Source organism: Nerophis ophidion, linkage group LG22 (genome assembly GCF_033978795.1).
Source record: "Nerophis ophidion isolate RoL-2023_Sa linkage group LG22, RoL_Noph_v1.0, whole genome shotgun sequence".
NCBI classification, from domain to species: domain Eukaryota; kingdom Metazoa; phylum Chordata; class Actinopteri; order Syngnathiformes; family Syngnathidae; genus Nerophis; species Nerophis ophidion.
In genome coordinates, this window is record NC_084632.1 from 27,891,585 (window position 1) to 27,913,699 (window position 22,115).

The 22,115-nt window shown below is 37.8% G+C and overlaps 1 protein-coding gene across 1 annotated transcript in view; it reads right to left on the reverse strand.

Moving 5' to 3' along the window:
- Positions 1 to 1,089: 1,089 nt before the first annotated feature.
- syde2 (synapse defective 1, Rho GTPase, homolog 2 (C. elegans)) overlaps positions 1,090 to 22,115 on the reverse strand; it is an 83,545-nt gene continuing 62,519 nt past the window's right edge. Inside the window, exons 6-8 of the mRNA XM_061883641.1 lie at positions 19,681 to 19,862; positions 17,041 to 17,272; positions 1,090 to 4,196 (exon numbers count right to left, since the gene is read on the reverse strand). Coding sequence (XP_061739625.1) covers positions 3,595 to 4,196; positions 17,041 to 17,272; positions 19,681 to 19,862 — 1,016 coding nt within the window. The 3' untranslated portion in view covers positions 1,090 to 3,594. The remainder of the gene's footprint in view (positions 4,197 to 17,040; positions 17,273 to 19,680; positions 19,863 to 22,115) is intronic.

Consider the following 22,115-nt stretch of genomic DNA (forward strand, 5'->3'; position numbering starts at 1 on the left):
TCCTCACACGATGAACACTACATATATTTCTATATGACGCCGGATAACACTTTGGGAGCCGTCACTTTTTTGCGCTCGCTTACTATTATCCGCCGACCGCCGTTTTGCTGTAGGGAGGAAAAGCGGAACGACACACATTGCGGAAATAACATTATTCTCCGTGCGTCGGATAAACCCCAAACATGTCTTTTTCAAAGCCTGCAGTGAAGTGAAGGGTTAGTGATGAGCAAAGACAATTCCATCAAAACTGGGAGATGCAATATTTATTTGTTGAGCACAGGGGTACCCTGACGTGTCTTATTAGCACAGAGAAAGTTGTGGTGCACAAGGGATACACTTTGAAACGTCATTATACAACTAATACCTGGTGTGGAGGACATACAAACTCCACACAGAAAAATCCCGAGCCCGGGATTGAACCCTGACTACTCAGGACCTGCGTATTATGAGGCAGACGGACTAACCCCTCTTCCACCGTGAAGCCCTAAAAAAAAAAATATATATATATACATATATATGTGTGTATATATATATATATATACACACATATATAAAAAATTAATTATAATAATGACAAATAATTAATAAATATATATATATATATACAGTATATATATATTGCAGCGCACTTGCCGCATGCACGCCCGACACAGTGGGGCGACGTTATCGATGGGAAAGTGCATTACATATACACGCAAAGCCCATCCCCCGGCCAAATTTTTTTAACCCAATGCGGCCCCCCAGTGAAAAAGTTTTGGTACCACTGATTTAAATGATTAGTTTCTGCCTTCCGCCATCGCCAGCAAAAAGAAGAATAAAGAGAGAGGCGGAGTGTTATTGCAGCTGGAACTAATCGATTCAATACGACACTCATGTCTTTACAAGCCGGCTGATCGCAGCCCTTACGATTTGCAAGGTTACATTATAACTTGAGTGCACCTCACGTTAACAGGCAAGAGAGTTTGAAAAGGGGAGGAGTCAGACATTATCCAGGTTTACGAAAATAAACTTCAAAATGCAAGAAAAGGAGTGCAGACTAGGACAAATGGCACCATGTTTGCAGGTCTGTGACACACAAACAGGTGAGACTTGAAGGTAAAATAATGTACTTTATTACTGTATGATCAAACACCACTCAGGATCAATACAAGGTAATATTGTGTTTTTATTTCAGGGATGTTTTGCTTGTGGCTTTTTTTTCCCTCTAGAAGACCCACAACTATATCCCTTGTACGAAGAATAATAAAATAATATCATATGATTACAGTTGACATACACACCGTGCGATAAATCGGTGTTGTGTCCGTTGGGGAAAAGCCACAAATTGGGTCCTCTGGAGAAACATTGAAGCGATGCATCTTTAATGTGAAAACATGGCGACAAACAAGCGTCCATTGCAAAATAAACTTTTTACACATAAATACAAATGCAGATGAGAAATAGCCTTATTTGTCTCAGTAAAGCTTTTGACCGTGCGGCGTGCGCCAGTACCTTTAAAAAATATATCACAACACGGAAAACGCTGAACACAGCTCAGTCCACCGTAAACAAAACAAAAAAAAGTCAACTATATACACAATATAACAAAAATAACAATATATTGTCTGTTTTAGCATCAATTTTACAGCTTAAGTTGTACCATGAATCCAGCACGTTAAGATGTGTACAGGTAGCACGAAGGGCAGAAAAGCAACTATTGCTACAATAAGTATTTAAATACAAGCTCCCAATACACGTACAATAGTATATACATCATCATAAAGGTTAAATACTGTCTTTTTGAAATCGATCCCTGGATTGCTGAGAATTGTTGACTTTGGCAGCTAAGTCAGGATGTTCACATTTAGCTGCATTTTTGAACAAGCAGAAGCGTAAAGAATAGTTTTCACATGGGGTGCTGACATTATTTGTGAAACGCTAGCTAATGCAGCATCGACAGTGTCGAGGATGCCATAACACCGTGTTACATTGTGAGGAATTTGAGTAAATAAATAATGAATTCATGTCTTTTACAAAATGGAAAAGATCAAAATAGTATTTTATTTATTTTTGTAAGCAATGTTTGGGCACTGAAGAACAGGAGCCATCTCCTGCAATGCCAGTTTAGTCCTCACGAGGCAGTAGTGAGTCATGGCGCGGGATTATTGAGCGTACGTTCACACTATGTTTTTTTTTGTAAAATCAGATATTATACACAAAAAGTGATTGCTGTCATTAAATAGAACGTTGTTATGTTTGCTTGATATACAGTACTTTACTAAATTGAGTTGAAAGTGTACACACTTTTACTCAAATGTGGGCTTTTGTCAAGGCTGAAATCCATTATTTATGTTTACATTGTTTCTTTTGGAGAAATTTGCTTCAATATACAATTATTTACGAACCCTGTTTAAAAACTAAGTTTGTAAACCGAGGGTTCATAACGCACAAAATACTTAGTAGTGTGAACATACAGCCAGGGTTAAGTTGTATAGTTGTACTTCTAAAACTGTTAGGTTTTGGGAACTTTTAATATCGGTGTTTTTATTCATGCTTGAACAATATGTCTTGTTTTTTAAATATTGCAAATTGAGTTGATAAACTTACTTTTTAAATTGTTTTGATTGGTTGCAAATATATATAATCAATCTATTTGTATAAGCAGGAGGTTGTATGCAGCAACTCATACAGTGATTTGTACAGACAGGCAAATAAATATTAGCTTCTCAATATTAAATCATTAATTTAAAAAATGTAGCCATTTTTCAACTAAAATATAGTCCAGGGAGATATTTGACAAGTGGGTCAAAATAATTATTTGAACCATATTTGTCGTTTTATAATGCTGCCAGTACGTCCCCCCAGAACTACAATAACAAACTTTTTAAGTGCGTTCATGTTGTACACATGTGCGTGTTGGAAATGTCAGCGTGAGAGCTTCAAAGGAGAATATTCAATATGAGAACACATAAACTCATAAAAGGGGAATGTTGTTCACATTTTGTGTGCTAAATAATCAACGTTGCTGACAGCCGAGTGCAATATGACACAATCCCACTTAATAAATATAAACTTTCATGCTAGAAACCAGACAAATCTTCGAAGTTTTCCCCCATGGAAACTTCCGGAGTAAGGTCTGCCTTTTAATAACGGGCCTAAAAAAAATGATGAAGCAGGGTTTCGGGTTTTTTTTTGTCTGATGATGGTTTTTCTCAGCACTTTTTTTCTATTTTTGTTGGAAAATAACACTTGATCGAAAGCGTCTGAAATTCTTTCCTACTGCTGAAAAGATGCGAAAGTGTTCCGCATGACGAATGTTGCTTCAAAAGCCGGCCAGGAAAAAAGAAAAAAAAACATTCTGCATTTTTTATTTCTGCTCTTAATCCTGGCAGCAACTTTCTATTTAATAGGACTGATTATCTGAGTTTTCTACGTGGCAAACCACCTTCACAGAATTAAGGCACCATTTAAAGCCCTGAGAGGGTCGAGGGGTTCTTCTAATAAGAAGAAAAGCGACATCGTGAAACGTGAGCCAAGTCAAAGAAAAAGTCAGGAATGTGTGTGGGGAAGAAGAAGTGCCGTGTTATGTTTTTCTCAGATTGAAGAAGTGAGACGTCAATATCCCACGTTGATCTTGTTCTTGTTGAGTTCTCTCTCCAGGTTCCCAATCAGAGTGTCGATGCTCTCCTGAAGGTCTCTCAGGTTGACCCTGTTGCTCAGCACGGGGCTGATGTCCTGCATCTTCATGTAAGTCTGATACGTGGGCAGCCTTGGAGGTAAGATGTGCTCGCACACACTTTCCTTCTCTTCCTCCTCCTCCTCCTCCTCCTTCTTCTTCTCTTCCTGCTTCTCCTCTTCCTCCCCCTCCTCCTCCTCCTGCACCGCGTCCTGATCTGCAGGACCAGGCAAAGGGTTCGCAGCGTCCTCGGGTGATTCTGCGTCTGAGTCCTCTGAGGGCACGTCGTCGTAGTCCGCCTCCTCTTTGCCGGGAGGAAGTGGCGTCTCGGAGGGGAAGTAGCTCTCGCCGCAGCCGCTCCAGTCGCCGGCGTAGCGGTTGCTCGGGCTGTCGAGGCGTCCCGCTTTGGGACGCAGGACGCCGGCCATCTCCGCTTCTGTGAGGTTTAACACCTGAGGGCGCTCTTTCCGCCGCCGTAGGGGTGGGGCTGTCAGCGAGTCGGAGGTTTCGGGCGAGGCGGACTGATCGTGAGGGTCCACAACTGGGGGACAGGAAAAGAGAAAAACATTTATTAAAAATCAATCCGATGGAAGATTCCCCAATAGCCATTTTACAAACTCCAATCACTTAGCCCGGTGTAATTCGTAAATAAAACAGAATACAATAATCTGCAAATTCTTTTCAACTTATATTCAATTGAATAGACTGCAAAAACAATATACAGTGGGGCAAAAAAGTATTTAGTCAGCCACCGATTGTGCAAGTTCTCTCACTTAAAATGATGACAGAGGTCTGTAATTTTCATCATTGGTACACTTTAACTGTGAGAGACAGAATGTGAAAAAAAAATCCAAGAATTCACATTGTAGGAATTTGAAAGAATTTATTTGTAAATTATGGTGGAAAATAAGTATTTGGTCAACCATTCAAAGCTCTCACTGATGGAAGGAGGTTTTAGCTCAAAATCTCACGATACATGGCCCCATTCATTCTTTCCTGAACACGGATCAATCGTCCTGTCCCCTTAGCAGAAAAACACCCCCAAAGCATGATGTTTCCACCCCCATGCTCCACAGTAGTTATGGTGTTCTTGGGATGCAACTCAGTATTCTTCTTCCTCCACACACGACAAGTTGCGTTTATACCAAAATGGATACATGGATGATACAGCAGAGGATTGGGAGAATGTCATGTGGTCAGATGAAACCAAAATGGAACTATTTGGTATAAACTCAACTCGTCGTGTTTGGAGGAAGAAGAATACTGAGTTGCATCCCAAGAACACCATACCTACTGTGAAGCATGGGGGTGGACACATCATGCTTTGGGGCTGTTTTTCTGCTAAGGGGACAGGACGATTGATCCGTGTTAAGGAAAGTATGAATGGGGCCATGTATCGTGAGATTTTGAGCCAAAACCTCCTTCCATCAGTGAGAGCTTTGAATGGTTGACCAAATACTTATTTTCCACCATAATTTACAAATACATTCTTTAAAATTCCTACAATTTGAATTCCTGGATTTTCTTTTCACATTCTATCTCTCACAGTTGAAGTGTACCTATGATAAAAATTACAGACCTCTGTCATCATTTTAAGCGGGAGAACTTGCACAATCGGTGGCTGACTAAATATTTTTTTGCCCCACTGTATTTAATGTTCGAACTAAGAAACTCAATTTTTTTTTTTTGCAAATAATCACTAACTTAGAATTTATTGGCAGCATATTGCAAAAAAGTTGGCACAGGGGCCTTTTTACCACTGTGTTACATGGCCTTTGCTTTTAACAACACTCAGTAAACGTTTGGGAACTGAGGAGACCAACTTTTGAAGCTTTTTAGGTGGAATTATTTCCCATTCTTGCTTGATGTACAGCTTAAGTTGTTCAACAGTCCTGGGTCTCTTTTGTCGTATTTTACGCTTCACAGTGTACCACACATTTTCAATGGGAGACAGGTCTGGACTACAGGCAGGCCAGTCAAGTACCCGCACTCTTTTACTACAAAGTCACGCTGTTATAAAACGTGGCTTGGCATTGTCTTGCTGAAATAAGCAGGAGCGTCCATGATAACGTTGTTTGGATGGCAACATATGTTGCTCCAAAACCTGTATGTACCCTTCAGTGCATGTAAGCATTGCCGCTTACATGCACTGATTTCTCCAGATTCTCTGAACTTTTTGATGATATTACAGACCGTAGATGGTAAAATCCCTAAGTTCCTTGCGATAGCTCGTTGAGAAATGTTCCTAAACTGTTGGACAATTTGCTCACGCATTTGTTACCAAAGTGGTGACCCTCGCCCCGTTTTTGTTTGTGAGCATTTCATGGAACCTGTTTTTTCACCCATTCATAGCACCCACTTGTTCCCAATTAGCCTGTTCACTTGTGGGATGTTCCAAATAAGAGTTTGATGAGTATTCCTTAACTTTCTCAGTCATTTTGGCCACTTGTTCCAGCTTTTTTTAAACATGTTGCAAGCATCAAATTCGAAATGAGCTAATATTTGCAAAAAAATAAAAACGAACGTTAAGTATCTTGTCTTTGCAGTCCATTCAATTAAATAGAGGTTGAAAAGGATTTGCAAATCATTGTATTCTGTTTTTATTTACCGTATTTTTCGGACTATAAGTCGCAGTTTTTTGTTCATATTTTGGCCTGGGGTGCGACATATACTCCGGAGCAACTTATGTGTGAAAATATTATTATTACCGTAAAATATCAAATAATATTATTTATCTCATTCGGGGAAGAGACCAAGAAAATGTCAGCAATCGTCACATACACGTCAACCAGAATTTGGCGGGGGAGGGTCATGGCAGAAGTGCATTGTGGGTAATGGCATGCTAACTGCTATATGCTACTGCCGTAGCTATTAAAATGGATCATTTCATCGTTGGCGGTATCTTATAAGAACTGAGAAGGGCTGAACAATAATGGCACCAAAAAGGAAATCATGTACTGCAGATTACAAGCTGGACGTAGTGAAATATGCAGCAGAAAACGACAAGAGGAAGCGGTGCATACCTTTGGAGTTGCCAGAGTTGTTTAGAAGCGACATCGAGGAAGAAGATTTCATCGGATTTATCGATTAGCAGTGACAGATTGTTTGGTAAACGTATAGCATGTTCTATATGTTATAGTTATTTGAATGACTCTTACCATAATATGTTACGTTAACATACCAGGCACCTTCTGAGTTGGTTATTAATGTGTCATATAACGTACACTTATTCAGCCTGCTGTTCACTATTCTTCAGTTATTTTAAATTGCCTTTCAAATGTCTATTCTTGGTGTTGGATTTTATCAAATACATTTCCCCCAAAAATGCGACTTATACTCCAGTGCGACATATAGATGTTTTTTTCCTTCTTTCCTCCTTTTCAGCTGGTGCGATTTATACTGTGGAGCGATTTATAATCCGCAAAATACGGTAGTTGGTATTGGATCGGTACCCAAATGTGTGGTATTGCCCAAACCACTGAAGAACAAGCGCTTATTACATTTTAACAGAAGTGTGGATAAAACATGTTACAACAGAAAGTATCTTAACAGAAAATTAGCAAGTAGATTAATAATAGTTTCAACAAAATAATACTACCAGAATTTCCGCAATATGTTACTGCATACATCACCAGCTAAATTAGGATTGTGACCCATTTATGGTTCTGTCATCTTTTACATACCATAAGTATATTGTCAAATTAATCCTTAGAGCAGGAGGCGGCAATATATATCGCGATATAGATTTTCGGCCATAACTCTATAGATCCAATAAACCGATTTTCAAATAACCAACGATAAGAAGCTTTGATTGACACAAAATAAGCAATTGTCTTTATAATTAGTCTGTTAATCAAACTGAATGCAATCTACACTAAACTTGTCTGTAGTATTACTTTAATAAAGTCATTTTGACACAGCATGTATTAGATCTGATGTGTGCAGCTATTCCTAATGAACAGGCCTGTGGGTATTGTATATTCTTAAGCGCAATCTTAAAGCAGTGCACAGTTGGCCTATCTGGAATCCAGCCTTTATTTAATATGCTGTCATTGTATTACTGAAAGTTTGGAGTGAGAGTCGCTCTGTTGCCCATTTGTTGCACAATACAGCCTCAAAAGTCACTTGACAAACATTTCTTCAAACATTGAATACTTCAGCCGCAAACTTATTAACAGAAAAAGAACCACCCCCTTGATGGAGGTCATTACAGCACAAAACAATAACAAAGTACCCTAACAATGGTGAAGCGACAATTTTTTTTCAGAACTAAGATACTTCTTAAAATGGCGTTTTTGGAGATTAAAATGATTATGTGGATCCTTAAGTCCCCCAAAACTGGCAAAAAAATAGCTTTTGAGAACCTAAGGGTCCACGTGCCAAAATCAAGGCCTGGGTGCCAGATATGGCCAGCCACATCATTTTACATGGGAATAATATGTGTTAGTTCTTCTAACTAAATGTATTTGTTCTCTCCATTTTGACATTAAAAATACACACAGTTAGATGTATTTTAAATGTGAATATTATCTAATTGTGCAACAATATTATAACATCATAACTTCCAATGTTTTTTTTAAAATACAAACAGATAGATTTACGTCTAACTTATGATTTCAAAGCAAGTTATCCATCAAATTGCACAGTGTAAAATGACAATAGATTATACGCCAGAATCTTACTGTTAATATAACTGTGGTACCAGCTTTACATTTGTAGTAATACATTGTAATAAAAACAAAATATTTTACATTTAAAACAGGCTGCTAAGTTGCTAGAATGTAATCTTAAAAACACATAAGACAACCATAGATTTTACAGTAAAAAAAAAAAAGAAAACTGGTAGCTTAGTTGCCAGAATTACATAACAGTGGTACCGTTTTTCCATTAACAAAAATATGCAGCAAAAACTAATTTTTATAATTGAATCATTTCAATAATTGAATTTTATTTAAGTATTTCATAATTTTGGTGACTGAACTGCCAGTGTTTAACCGTATAACGTACAAAAAAAAATTGTGTACAGAAAAAATATATACTGGTCAAATGATTCACCTTAAACATTGATATTCATATATCATTCACTGTTACAAAAGGCAATGGGATGAGTTTGACACTCCTGTCTTGCATCTGACGTCCATTTTGTTCATGTGTCAGCAAATGTCACAGTGACTCAAAGAGTAAAAATTAAATAAATTTCCACACCTCTACTATGATCTTCACAAAGATTTTATGTACTCCAGTTTAGTTTATGCACTAAAAATCTTTTTGTTTTTTTGCACAACACTCCCCATTATTTACTGTTTAAAAATGTTGGCTATGAAAAAGGCCGATAAAAGAACAAGTTCATGGAACTGCATGCAACTCTCAGATAGAAACATGCTAGAATCACGCCAAAGCAACCAGAGATTATTTTCTTCAGTTTTCTGCTGACTGCACTTTTTCTAACTGACCTTAGATCTGTTCAGAACAGCTCCACTCAACCAGCAAGCCTTTCCATACTGGAATGGAAAGGGACAAGAACAAAGTAAGCATACGCCGGGGGATGTCGTGGCGCAGTGGGAGAGTGGCCGTGCGCAACCCGAGGGTCCCTGGTTCAATCCCCACCTAGTACCAACTTTGTCACGTCCGTTGTATCCTGAGCAAGACACTTCACCCTTGCTCCTGATGAGTGCTGCTTAGCGCCTTGCATGGCAGCTCCCTCCATCAGTGTGTGAATGTGTGTGTGAATGGGTAAATGTGGAAGTAGTGTCAAAGCGCTTTGAGTGCCTTGAAGGTAGAAAAGCGCAATACAAGTACAACCCATTTATAAGGACTACCTATTATGTAAAAGCACTCAAAATGTACTTTTGTTTTTTGTTGTTGTTGAAAGTTCAAAGTTTGTGGCTTTATGATTTTTTTAAAGCTTATTTATATATTTTTGGGCTTAAAATAGGCATTTCCAAGCATAAAAAACAGATAAATTAACTAAAACGTTTCAATTGTATAGTGGAAACTTTGGCCACTAGATAGGACCAATCAGAGTGCGCCGTTCAGTATCGTGGCCACTGATTGGTTCAGTCTCATGCAGCATTACTATATTGATTTGATTATTGATCACGTTATTTCATGTCTAGATGGTTATCATAATGTTAAAACATTTTAAATTAATAATTCCTCACAATCTCCCCTTTAGAATTCATGCACCTCCTGCATCTGCACATGTGTATTAATCCAAGGAAGGCCGAAATGAAATTGAGCATTGAATGACTCTTTTATGTGAGTACAATCATTACAGTAAAAAAACTACCGGTATATTTTTGTATTTTGTTATTTAGCATACATGTTTCACACTGCAAACAATAAGGTTGATTGGCAACACTAAATTGGCCCTAGTGTGCGAATGTTGTCTGTCAATCCGTGTTTGCCCTGTGATGAGGTGGCGACTTGTCCAGGGTGTACGCCCCCTTCCGCCCGATGCAGCTGAGATAGGCTCCAGCACCCCCCGCGAACCCAAAAGGGACAAGAGGTAGAAAATGGATGGATGGAAGATACGATTTATTAGGACATGGGTTAATGAAAAGATCGAAAAACCAAATGCTGCTAAGCATGCTTGGGAGCGTTTTCGGTTTCCCAGTAAAACAAAAAACCATAACTTAATAAAACATACATTTGATCGTTTGTAATGTGAAACATGTATATCAAATGACAAAATACAAAAACTGTGGCGTTAAGGGAAAGACATTAATGTACATTATCTTGTATTCATATTAGCATTTAAGATAGTTTGTGTGAAATATGTATATTATATCCATGACAAAATAAATAATATATAATGTTATGGAAGTACTTTAATGTTTCTTGTATATGTGTTAGCATACAAGATAGCGAGTTTAAAAAATCTTTAATAAATGACAAAACACAAAAAAATCTAGTTTTATATAGGGAAACACGTTAATGTGTCTTGGATTCATGTTAACATATAAACTTGTTAGTTTGAAACGCGTACTATAAGCCGCTACTTCTTTCCTACACTTTGAAACCTGCAGCTTATAAAACAGTGCGGTTAATTTATGGATTTTTCTTCGCTAACGGTCATATTGTTAAGTATTCAGCAAAATAAGTTTTCATAAAAGGCTGACAGAAATACTGAAAAGGTGTGCTATTTATGCTACTGCACCATCTTTTGGGCGACTTTGCTCACTGCAGAAGCTGCGGGTTGAACATATACAATATTTCCTTCTGCTTAGTGCTTTGAATCAGAAGTACAAGTGCCGTTCTGTCTGCTTGTATGGATTATTTGTTCATCCCTCAAAGTGTAGTTTATTTTTTTATTTAGCCTTTATTTAACCAGGTAAAATCCCATTGATATCAAAGATCTCTTTTCCAAGGGAGACCTGGCCAAGAGGGCAGCAGCAAGGTTACAATAAAAACAGTAAACAACACATAAAACATCACATTTACAACATTAAAACTTGCTCACATCACACATGTGCATACAGACAAGGTAGACTGCAATCCTTTCACAGAAGCTTTAAACTCATTCAATGGTTTGAAGTTGAATATACGTTTGTAGATTATTCCAAGCCTTCGGTGCTGAACACCTAAATGCTTTCTTGCCCAGTTCAGTTCTTACTTTGGGGACGACAAATTGAAGAACATTTATTGAACGCAGATTGTGACTTCCTTGTTTTTTTGTAGTTGGGGAAGTTAACAGAAAATATAACGTTATTTAAGGAAACACGTTAATGTGCTTTGTATTGATGGTTAGCATTTATGCTAACTCATGTGAAACATGCATATTACATTTCAAAATCCAAAAATATATAACGTTATTTAGGAAAACCCTTTAATGTATTTTTTAATTATGTAAGCATTTAAAGGGGAACTGAGATTTTTGGGGGAATTTTGCCTATTGTTCAAAATTCTAATCAGAGACAAGAAGAAAAAATATTTTTCTTTGCATTCTAAAATGTAAAAATCAGCTCGTTTTTGGTGGCTAGCAATTGCAGCTAATGACAGCGATCAATTCTACCCCTAAAACACTTTAAAAATGCATTCAAAAATTGTCAACAATACATAATTTATGTTCTGTAACCTGTATAATAACCAAGCTGTAGCAACATTGTTATTGTAAGAGCGAACACGGAGGAATTCCAACAATAAGTGCAAGTCCCCTTTAAACTGGCAAGAAATTTGCGCGCTAGCTGCTTCTCTAAGAAATGAGCAATATTACAATGAGTTTTTCAAAGTCTGGTAATCAACCAAAGTTTGACAATGATTACATGTGCTTTTCATATTATTAGAATATCATGAAAAAGTTGATTCATTTCAGTAATTATATTCGGAACGTGAAACTTACATATTATATCAATTCATTACACACATAGTGATATATTTGAAATGTTTATTTCTTTAAATTTTGATGATTAGTACTGACAATTACTGAAAATCCCAAATTCAGTATCTCAGGAAATTTGAATATTAGTTACTACTAGTACCAAAAAATATTTTTTAGAAATGTGGGCCAACTGAAAAGTATGAACATGGAAAGTTTCAGCATGTACGGCAATCAATACTTAGTTGCAGCTCCTTTTGCCTGAATTGCTGCAGCAATACGGTGTGGCATGGAGTCGACCAGTCGGTTGCACTCCTAAGGTGTTATGAGAGCCCAGTTTGCTTTAATAGTGGCCTGAAGCTCTTCAGCATTGTTGGGTCTGGCATCTCGCATCTTCCGCTTCACAATACCCCATAGGTTTTCTATGGGGTTAATGTCAGGTGAGTTTGCAGGCCAATCAAGAACAGGGATACCATGGTCCTTAAACCAGGTACTGGTAGATTTGGCACTGTGTGCAGGTGCCAAGTCATGTTGGAAAATGAAATCTTCACCTCCATGAAATTGGTCCGCGGCAGGCAGCATAAAGTGTTCTAAAACTTCCTGGTAGACTGCTGCATTGACCCTAGACCTCAGGAAACACAGTGGACCAACACCAGCAGATGACATGGCACCCCAGACCATTACCGATTGTGGAAATTTGACACTGGACTTCAGGCATCGTGGATTCTGTGCCTCTTCTGTCTTCCTCCAGACTCTGGGACCTTGATTTCCAAAGGAGATACAAAATTTACTTTCATCTGAAAACATAACTTTGGACTACTCAGCGGCAGTCCAGTCCTTTTTGTTTTGAGCCCAGGCGAGACGCTTTTGACGTTGTCTCTTATTCAAAAGTGGCTTTACACAAGGAATGTGACAGCTGAAGCCCATATCTTGCATACGTCAATGCGTGGTAGTTCTTGAAGCGCTGACTCCAGCTGCAGTCCACTCTTTGTGGATCTCCCCCACATTTTTGAATCGGTTTTGTTTGACAATCCTCTCCAGGGCGCGGTTATCCCTCTTGCTTGTACACTTTTTTCTACCACATCTTTGTCTTCCCTTCGCCTCTCTATTAATGTGCTTTGACACAGAGCTCTGGGAACATCCAACCTCTTTGGCAATGACCTTTTGTGTCTTGCCCTCCTTCTTTAAAGTATGAATGGTCATCTTTTGGACAGTTGTCAAGTCAGCAGTCTTCCCCATGATTGTGTGTCATACAGAATCAAAACGAGAGACCAATTAAAGGCGTTTCCAGGTGTTTTGAGTTAGTTAGCTAATTAGAGTGTGGCACCAGGTGTCTTCAATATCGGACCTTTTCACCATATTCAAATTTTCTGAGACGTTGAATTTAGGGTTTTCATTGGTTTTCAGCTATAATCATCTCCTTTTTGGCAAAAAACACTTGAAATGTATCAGTCTGTTTGGAATGAATGTATACATTCTACAAGTTTGACTTTCTAAATGGAATGAATGAAATAAATCAACTTTTTCATGATATTCTAATAATATGACCAGCACCTGTACAATTTGAAACGTTAATAGTAACCATCCAGAGTTTTACAGTGTTTTTTTACTAATACATTAATCGCTATATTCTTACACTCACCTAACGGTCAAAGAATATTTGCCTCAATCGTTAGTATTTTAATAACTGTTGTATTACAAATGCAAATGAACATGAAACAGCATAAAAACAATGACCACGCTGTTTGAGTGGAGATCTGCAAACTCAAATGTTTGCAGTCAACTTTCATTTTGTCATTGTGATGAAAGTTGGAGACCCCTGATTTGAAATAGGACCTTGCTGCTAGACAAATCATCTCTACTACTTGTCGTTAGCCTCATGCAATTTTTACGACATTATGCATTTTCATTTTATGATGTTCCAAAGGCATCTTGTCCTTATGTTCTTCATATGATTTAAAAGACCCTAGTATAAAAATCATAAACATCCTCCTTTTCCTGTCATTTTTCACACTTACGCCCCCTCACATATTCATCCGGCAAAGGATACTGTTTTATGTCATAAAGATCTTGCACACATTCCCCTGCGTCTTTGCACATCCTGCAGGAAGTGTTAAGAGGTTTTTTGTTTTTTTTTTGCAATAAAGACTAATCGGATGGGAGTCATTCAAAAGGCATGCAAACCGTCTGAGAGGTGTGAAAAGGTGGCTGAAAATATCCCATAATGATTGTGAAGCGTTGAGGGGCGAAGGTTAAGTCTGGAATGTTTTTAATTACGGTGCAGGCGTCTTGTGTAGTCTGCTGGCAAAGGAAAGAAAAAGAGATGCTGCTCGGGGTGAAAGCGCTATTAGGTACGTCTACGTGTGTTCTTAATTACACCTGGAGGGTTTTTGGTGCCACCATTTGACCCCGTATGGGTTCAATTCAAATACATTGGACATTTTTCACAATCTTGTAACCTCCACGCTTTCCTTTAAAAAATAAAAAATAAAAAAACAATTATTATGATTACAGTAGATCCCCACTATTTCGATAAATGGACACAGCCATAAAAATCCCTACTTTTGCCACTCTAAACTCTATAATTGTGATTTTGAATTCAGTTTGATTCATTGAGAAACAATTAAAGGCTTTCAGTATGCAGTTAGACAACATCATGTCTTGTCAAAGCATCTTCCATCTGAAAAATATTCATTGAATTACAGATTGAAACAGCATCTTCTGCTGGATTAATAGCTACAGCGCTCTTTTGTTCCCCCCTATCTGCAGCTAGCGCCATCAAACCACTTTGAGCCCTATTCTGCTGTTTGCATTTAAGTGTTTGTTATGCACTTGAAGTTACGTACGCTTCTCTAATTCATATTCTCCCATCCAGCCTGCGGACACGCATACCCCACGTTAGTCAGGGAACTCATAAATGACAGCGGGCTCATTACTGAGGCGCACTTTGCCGCGATGCATTTTGCTCTTTGTTGTGTGACAATTGTGGAACATGAAGTTTTACTAACACTTGTGAATGTCATTAAGATTCATGTGTGTCACCATGTTGATGTAGTGACTGAAGGTAGTGGCAGCTGAATGCAGACCAGGAACCCTTAAATTTCTGGACAAACGCTCAACAATCTGTCGAAACGTAGTCTTTATAAAGGCAACTCATAAATAAATTAGATCATTGGTTCTCAAACTTTTTTCACCGAGTACCACCTCAGAATGCACTTGGCTCTCCAGTAGGGATGTAATAAAAAACGGTACAATGATGAACCGTGGTAAAAATCCCGACAGTTAGTAATATCGTTTTAAAATAAAATTATCATAAAACTCTGATTGATAACAGTTAAATAAATTAATGGACAGATGATACTGCTCATTTACTGGAGAAGTGACCGCTCGTAGTCTGTACTCAAAGAGATAATGACACCAGGAAAATAACTTGTGTGACGTCATATAAACCGAAAGTGATGCGCCAAAACGCTGTTTTTTATTCATCATTAAAAACATTATAAAACCTTTACAAATTAAAACCGAAGAAGATAAACATATTTTGACATTCAAATAAAAATAATATGGCTCTTAAGAAGCCAGAACCCATCCATCCATCCATTTTCTACCGCTTGTCACTTTCAGGGGAGCGGGGGATGCTGGAGACTATCTCAACTGCAATCAGGCGGAAGGCGGGGTACACCCTGGACAAGTCGCCACATCGCAGGGCTGACACTGCTAGACAGACATCATTCACACTCACATTCACACATTAGGACCAATTTAATGTTGCCAATCAACCTATCCCCAGGTTGATTGGCAACACGCAGTCACAGGGAGAACATGCAAACTCCACACAGAAAGATCCAGAGCCCGGGATTGAACTCAGAACCTTCGTATTGTGACGCACATGCACTAACCCTTATACCACCGTGCTGCCCAAGAAGCCAGAACAATACTAATATTTATTCTGCTAATGAAAGTGTATTCTGTGTCAATCTATTTTATTATAATGTTTAACTAAAGCCTGGTGTAATGATTTCAGAGTGTTTATAAGTACTTGTTGAGCGCATTCAACAATACAGTGATATTAATGATAACCGTGATAATTTTGGTCACAATTACCATAATATAATATGTTCATATGGATACATCCATAATGGCCAACATTGAAACACAGTAGCTTAGAAGGCCTAAGTATTCATTAAAAACAAGGCACAGGTTTTATTTACCAAGTATATTTAATATTTTAGGATTTTTTTTGGAGAGTATTTTATGTTTTTAATAGTTTTCTAATTGATTGATATTGTAACGCACCGGTCCTATGTTATGTTCCACATGTAGTATATTCAACGTATAACAGATGTTGTAGTTTCCAATGGCCTTAAAAGCATCATTATTATGTGCAGCTTTCTTTGCCAATGTTCGTCTTTGTTTACATGTGTTCTGCAGGTTGATTGGCTAGGGGGCTAGAAAAGCATAGATATAAGGGGAGAATGTGGGGAACATTTGGTTCCCACAGGTGTTGAGTGATAGAAATGATGGAGTAAGACACTTCTGTTTGCGTCTTATTTATTTTGGCGTCGACTGCGGCTTACAGAAGTCTTCCATTATTCCATTATTCAATTGAAAAAACTGATAAACCTTTGATAACGGCTGGAGTCACTTCATTTTGATATTTAATTGATCATTTGGTGTACCACTAAATGGGGCCCACGTACCACTAGGGGTATGCATACCATAGTTTGAGAATCACTGAACTAGAGGTTACATATTAGCTGCATTTTCACTTTTCGCACTAAACTGCAGCGGGCATGAACGGCTGTTAAGTTGTGCTTGTGCTGCCCTTGTTTGGTGGGTTTTTTATAGGAAAGGGGGCCCCACCTCCAATGGTTGAGCTAAACTAGGTGGTACAAAAACACAGTCTACCATATTGAAGCCCTCTATGGCCAGTTTAGTCTGTGAGGAGGAAACAGATGGCAGCTGATTGCTGTCAAATGGTGGTGGATATCCTCAGCAATCAAAAGTTCTTATGTGTAGTTACAGTAGATTATTTTGAGTCACACCAATAGAACCATGGAAATATTACCTGGCCACAGCTGCAGCAAGTAGTGCAAGACTTCGATGTGCTTTTTAAAGTGGAGCGCACTGGCGAGTTCCTCTGAGTCGATGAAGACCCGGTTGCTGTGACAGGACGCCTCCTGGCGCTGGCTGAGCAACACGGGGCCGAAACACACCGCCAGGTTCTGACAGGTCATCTTGTTCACTTCCTGGTGGGACGCCACCAACTTGAGGTGGTCGAGAAGTATCCGCAGTGTCATCTGAAACAAGTACAAACATGTCATTATTATGATTATTAGTCGCAGGAGGTCCCCTAGGGGCCAAGGATGGAATGGAAATAACATTAGGATTCAGTGGACGCTCCATTTACGAACCCCTCATTGGACAAACTTTTTGGTTTATGATCAACAGACCGAATAAAAACATGCTATCATCCACTGGTGCTTTTAAGCCTTTTTACACAATTTTTATGGCTTTCAAAGACTTCCAGGAAGTATCGACAGAGTTGTTGACACTATTATTCCCCTGGGGGGGCTACCCACATTTTCGGTCCTCTCCAAAGTTTCTCATAGTCATTCTCATTGACGTCCCACTGGGTTGTGAGTTTTTCCTTGCCGTTATGTGGGCGCTGAACCGTGGATGTCGTTGTGGCTTGTGCAGCCCTTTGAGACACTTGTGATTTAGGGCTATATAAATAAACATTGATTGATTGATTTCCCTACCCCCCTCTCGCCGTTCCACTGCACGCCAAGAAGATTAGCAGATAAAGTAAAGTGGATTTACTTTTTTATTTCCAATCATTGTAACGACCAGGCTGTTAAAAATAAGGAGTTTTGCTATTTCCAACTGAGTGCACCACAGGGCTAGTGACAGTGTGTGTAAGTGTTGTCAAATGAAGACATTTCAGCTAGCTGTTATTTTTTTTTTTTTTTTTTACTTTGTTGTTAAATAGAACATTAATCCATCACCCATTGGTCTGTTTGTTTTGTATACAGTACTGTATAGAGCTTTATATTGTGTTCAAAGTGTACAAATGTTTACTAAAATATGAACCTTTGTCAGGGCTGGCACCCAATATTCATGTTTACATTGTCTGAAAGGTGCTAAAATACGCATGCTTTTTTGTTTATGAATCCTGTTCAAAAACAAATTTAGTTCGTAAATCGAAGTTCCACGGTATATTTATCAAGTATATCAGCTTGAAAAATAATTTCATGTTGTGCATGTGTATTTTTTTTCACGTTGGAAAAGCAGTTACACAACATGGGGTTATTTTACTATCTGAGTTTAGAGTTTAATGTAAACATGAAGCTTGGGTATGAATGTTTTTAATACATGCTTGTGCAAAAAAAGACAGTAAGTTTGATTTGTTATAAAATAGGTGAGTTTCTATCTCCTAAACACTTATTTGTTAGTTGTTAGGTCAAGAACCTCAAACTAGTCCAGCATTCATAAAATGTATCTACTAGGGGTGTGTGAAAAAATCGATTCGAATACGAATCGCGATTCTCACGTTGTGCGATTCGGAATCGATTAAAAAAAAATATATATATATATATTTTATTTTTATTTATTTTTTTAATTTTTATTTATTTATTTATGTTTTATCAATCCAACAGACCAATACACAGCAATACCATAACAATGCAATCCAATTCCAAAACCAAACCTGACCCAGCAACACTCAGAACTGCAATAAACAGAGCAATTGAGGAGACACAAACACGGCACAGAACAAAACAAAAGTAGTGAAACAAAAATGAATATTATCAACAACAGTATCAATATTAGTTATATTTTCAGCATAGCAGTGATTAAAAATCCCTAATTGACATTATCATTAGACATTTATAAAAATTTCGAAAAAAAGAACAATAGTGACTTACACTTGCATCGCATCTCATAAGCTTGACAACACAATGTTTTCAAAAAGATAAAATAAATCATATTTTTGGTTCGTTTAATAGTTAAAACAAATTTACATAATGGCAATCAGTTGATAAAATATTGTCCTTTACAATTATAAAAGCTTTTAAAAAAAAATCTACTACACTGCTAGCATGTCAGCAGACTGGGGTAGATCCTGCTGAAATCATATGTATTGAATGAATACAGAATTGTTTTAAATCGTAAAAATATAGTTTTTGAATCGAGAATCGCGTTGAATCGAAAAAATTGATATATAATCGAATCGCAACCCCAAGAATCGATATTCAATCAAATCGTGGGACACCCAAAGATTAGCAGCCCCAGTAACTACCCTGTAAAATATAATGAAATCCAATGGAGTTGATGCTTTTACAAAGCTCATTTTAACAATGTGGCCTTTTGTCAATATGATGACAGTGGTATGTAACTGCAAATCTTACAAGGAAATGGTTCTTAATTTTGTGCGTTTTAGCTAAAACACCAATTTTCCATAAATTAAATTATCAGAGGCAGTCCGCTATGAATACATGTGTTTGGCGTGACTTATTAGGTGGCTATCCTGCCATCCAACCACCAAAACTCGTAAGATAAAATACGAATTTATCTCAATCGTTTGGTGTAGCTCACTATATTGTCATTATTTCTCTTATAAACCACAATAAAACCTGTCTAAGCCACCTGCGATATCTACAAAGAGGTAATGAGAGCAGGCCAAGAATATTTAGGGGATCTTACTCACCCGCTCCACCTCAGGCAAGTTTTCCAGCAAGCTGACGGTGTGTTCTGAGTCGGCCTGGTCATTCTCGCAGCCCCCTGCTCCCATCCTCAGAGGTCTGGTGACCATGGAGTCCAATACTGCCTCATACAGCTGCTTGGTGATCAGAGGGTAGGGTAGCTCCCGTAGGTAGTCCTTTAGTACACCTGAAATTCGGGCCAAAATAGAGTTATGATCAAATTTTATATCTTAAATATTGTTTCCTTCTGCAACTCTGCTGCTAAAAGTATCATAGTACTTACTTAAACCTCCAGAAAATACAAAAAACAATGTCTGTCTCCATAAAGCCCATGAAGTATTTATTGAAGGTGAAGACGAAAGGATAAGTACTAGAATAATAAAGGCTGCTTTTTGTGCTAACCGTCTGTTTGGTCTCTCTTTTGCTTATGTCTGGATTAGTTTTCAAACAAGTCTGTAGGTGGGCCGAGTGCCAAATCCACCCCCTGAATGACACCAAACCAGCCCCCGAGTTTAGTTCAAAACTGGGAGACAAACATTTTTGCAGCAAATTCCTAAAAACACTGCCATTCTCTTGTTGTATAGAGAAACTTGGACCAATGTAAACATGTATGTTGGCAGATCATTTCATTGACATTTTAACATTGCCAGCAAACAAAGAACACTGGGGTCCAAACTTTGGATCTACATAACTGAGGCGTTCCGCAAGGCACCTCTTTAAGTCTTCTCCTTTTTGCCAGTAACACATTTTTTTTGTAAGGTGATTTATGTAACTAACATCTTTACTTCAGATTCATTCAGTAGTCATTTGTTTAACTTCTGTAGTCATAATAGTGGTGTTCTTCAAGGTTCCATTTTAGGTCCTCTCTTTTTTATCATTTGGGTTATTCAACTGGTGGCCCGCGAGTTCAGTTCAAAAACCTTGTAAGAGGCTCAAATTCTTGCAGCAGACTCTTAAAAACTCTAGAGTTTTGACATATGGATGATCTTTGACAACTAGCTTTTTTGCAGAATGTCCTTTAAACACAGCAGAGCACTCCTGTAACTCTGACAAAATATCCATCCATTTTCTACTGCTTATTCCCTTCTGGGTGGCAGGGGGCACTGGTGCCTATCTCAGCTACAATGGGGCGGAAGGCGGTGTACACCCTGGACAATTCACCAACTCATTGCAGGGCCAACACAGATAGACAACATTCACATTCACACTCACATTCACACACTAGGGCCAATTTAGTGTTGCCAATCAACCTATCCCCAGGTGCATGTCTTTGGAAGTGGGAGAAAGCCGGAGTACCCAGAGGGAACCCACACAGTCACGGGGAGAACATGCAAACTCCACACAGAAAGATCCCGAGCCCGGGATTGAAAAAACAAATGGACAAAATAAATGGACCAAAATAAAATGTGTCCTGTAGAGGCTGCTGGTTTTCTGGAGTATAAACAATAAGTCCGACCCCACGGTCTAGCTATCTGGAAATTTGGGCCCCCAAACAAGTTAGCTTAATATACCTGTTCTAAGTTTATCTGTGAAATATTTTGTATAGTGTTACCAATCATATACAATGAAAAGGAAGGGTATAAGCATCTGTTTGACAGTGTTTATACCAAAAAAATATTAGACTACTTTATTTTCTTTCATTTTTTTTTCTTCTGTGTAGCACTTTGAGTTGCCACTTGCCTGTGTATGAAAAGTGCTCTATAAATAAAGTTTGATTTGATCTGATATATTGTTGGGGACTGCGGCTTGGCCCAATGAGGGCACATTCAATTTTGGAATCTGTCCCATACATGTATTGACTTGTCAAAAACATTACAAAAATAAACAGTATGGGAACTACATGTATATTAGGGCTGTGAATCCTTGGGCACCACACAATTCGATTCGATTCTTGGGGGTAACAATTTGATTAAAAATCGATTCTCGATTCAAAATCATCTTTTAATAACATTGGTTGCCAGTTCTATTATTAACTACATTTCTCAATAAAGCAGATAGCAGCTCTGATGAATTTATAAATGACTTAAAATAAACTTTGTTTTGTTTAATACATTTTAACCCAAACATTTAATAAAGTCAAAAACAAATAAGGCAACAATAGAAGTATCCCACACTTCTCTTTTCTAAAGTAAATCTGTACAGTAAATATAGGCATCTATATCAGCAATGTGATTTGCTTCAGTTGCTGGACAGGACAAAAAATAAATACATGTAATATATATATATATATATATATATATAAATATATATACATACATACACATATAAATATATATACATATATACACATATAGATATATATATATATATACATACATACACATATAAATATATATACATATATACACATATAGATATATATAAAGATATATATGTATATATACATACACATATAAATATATATATATAAAGATATATATGTATATATATATACATATAT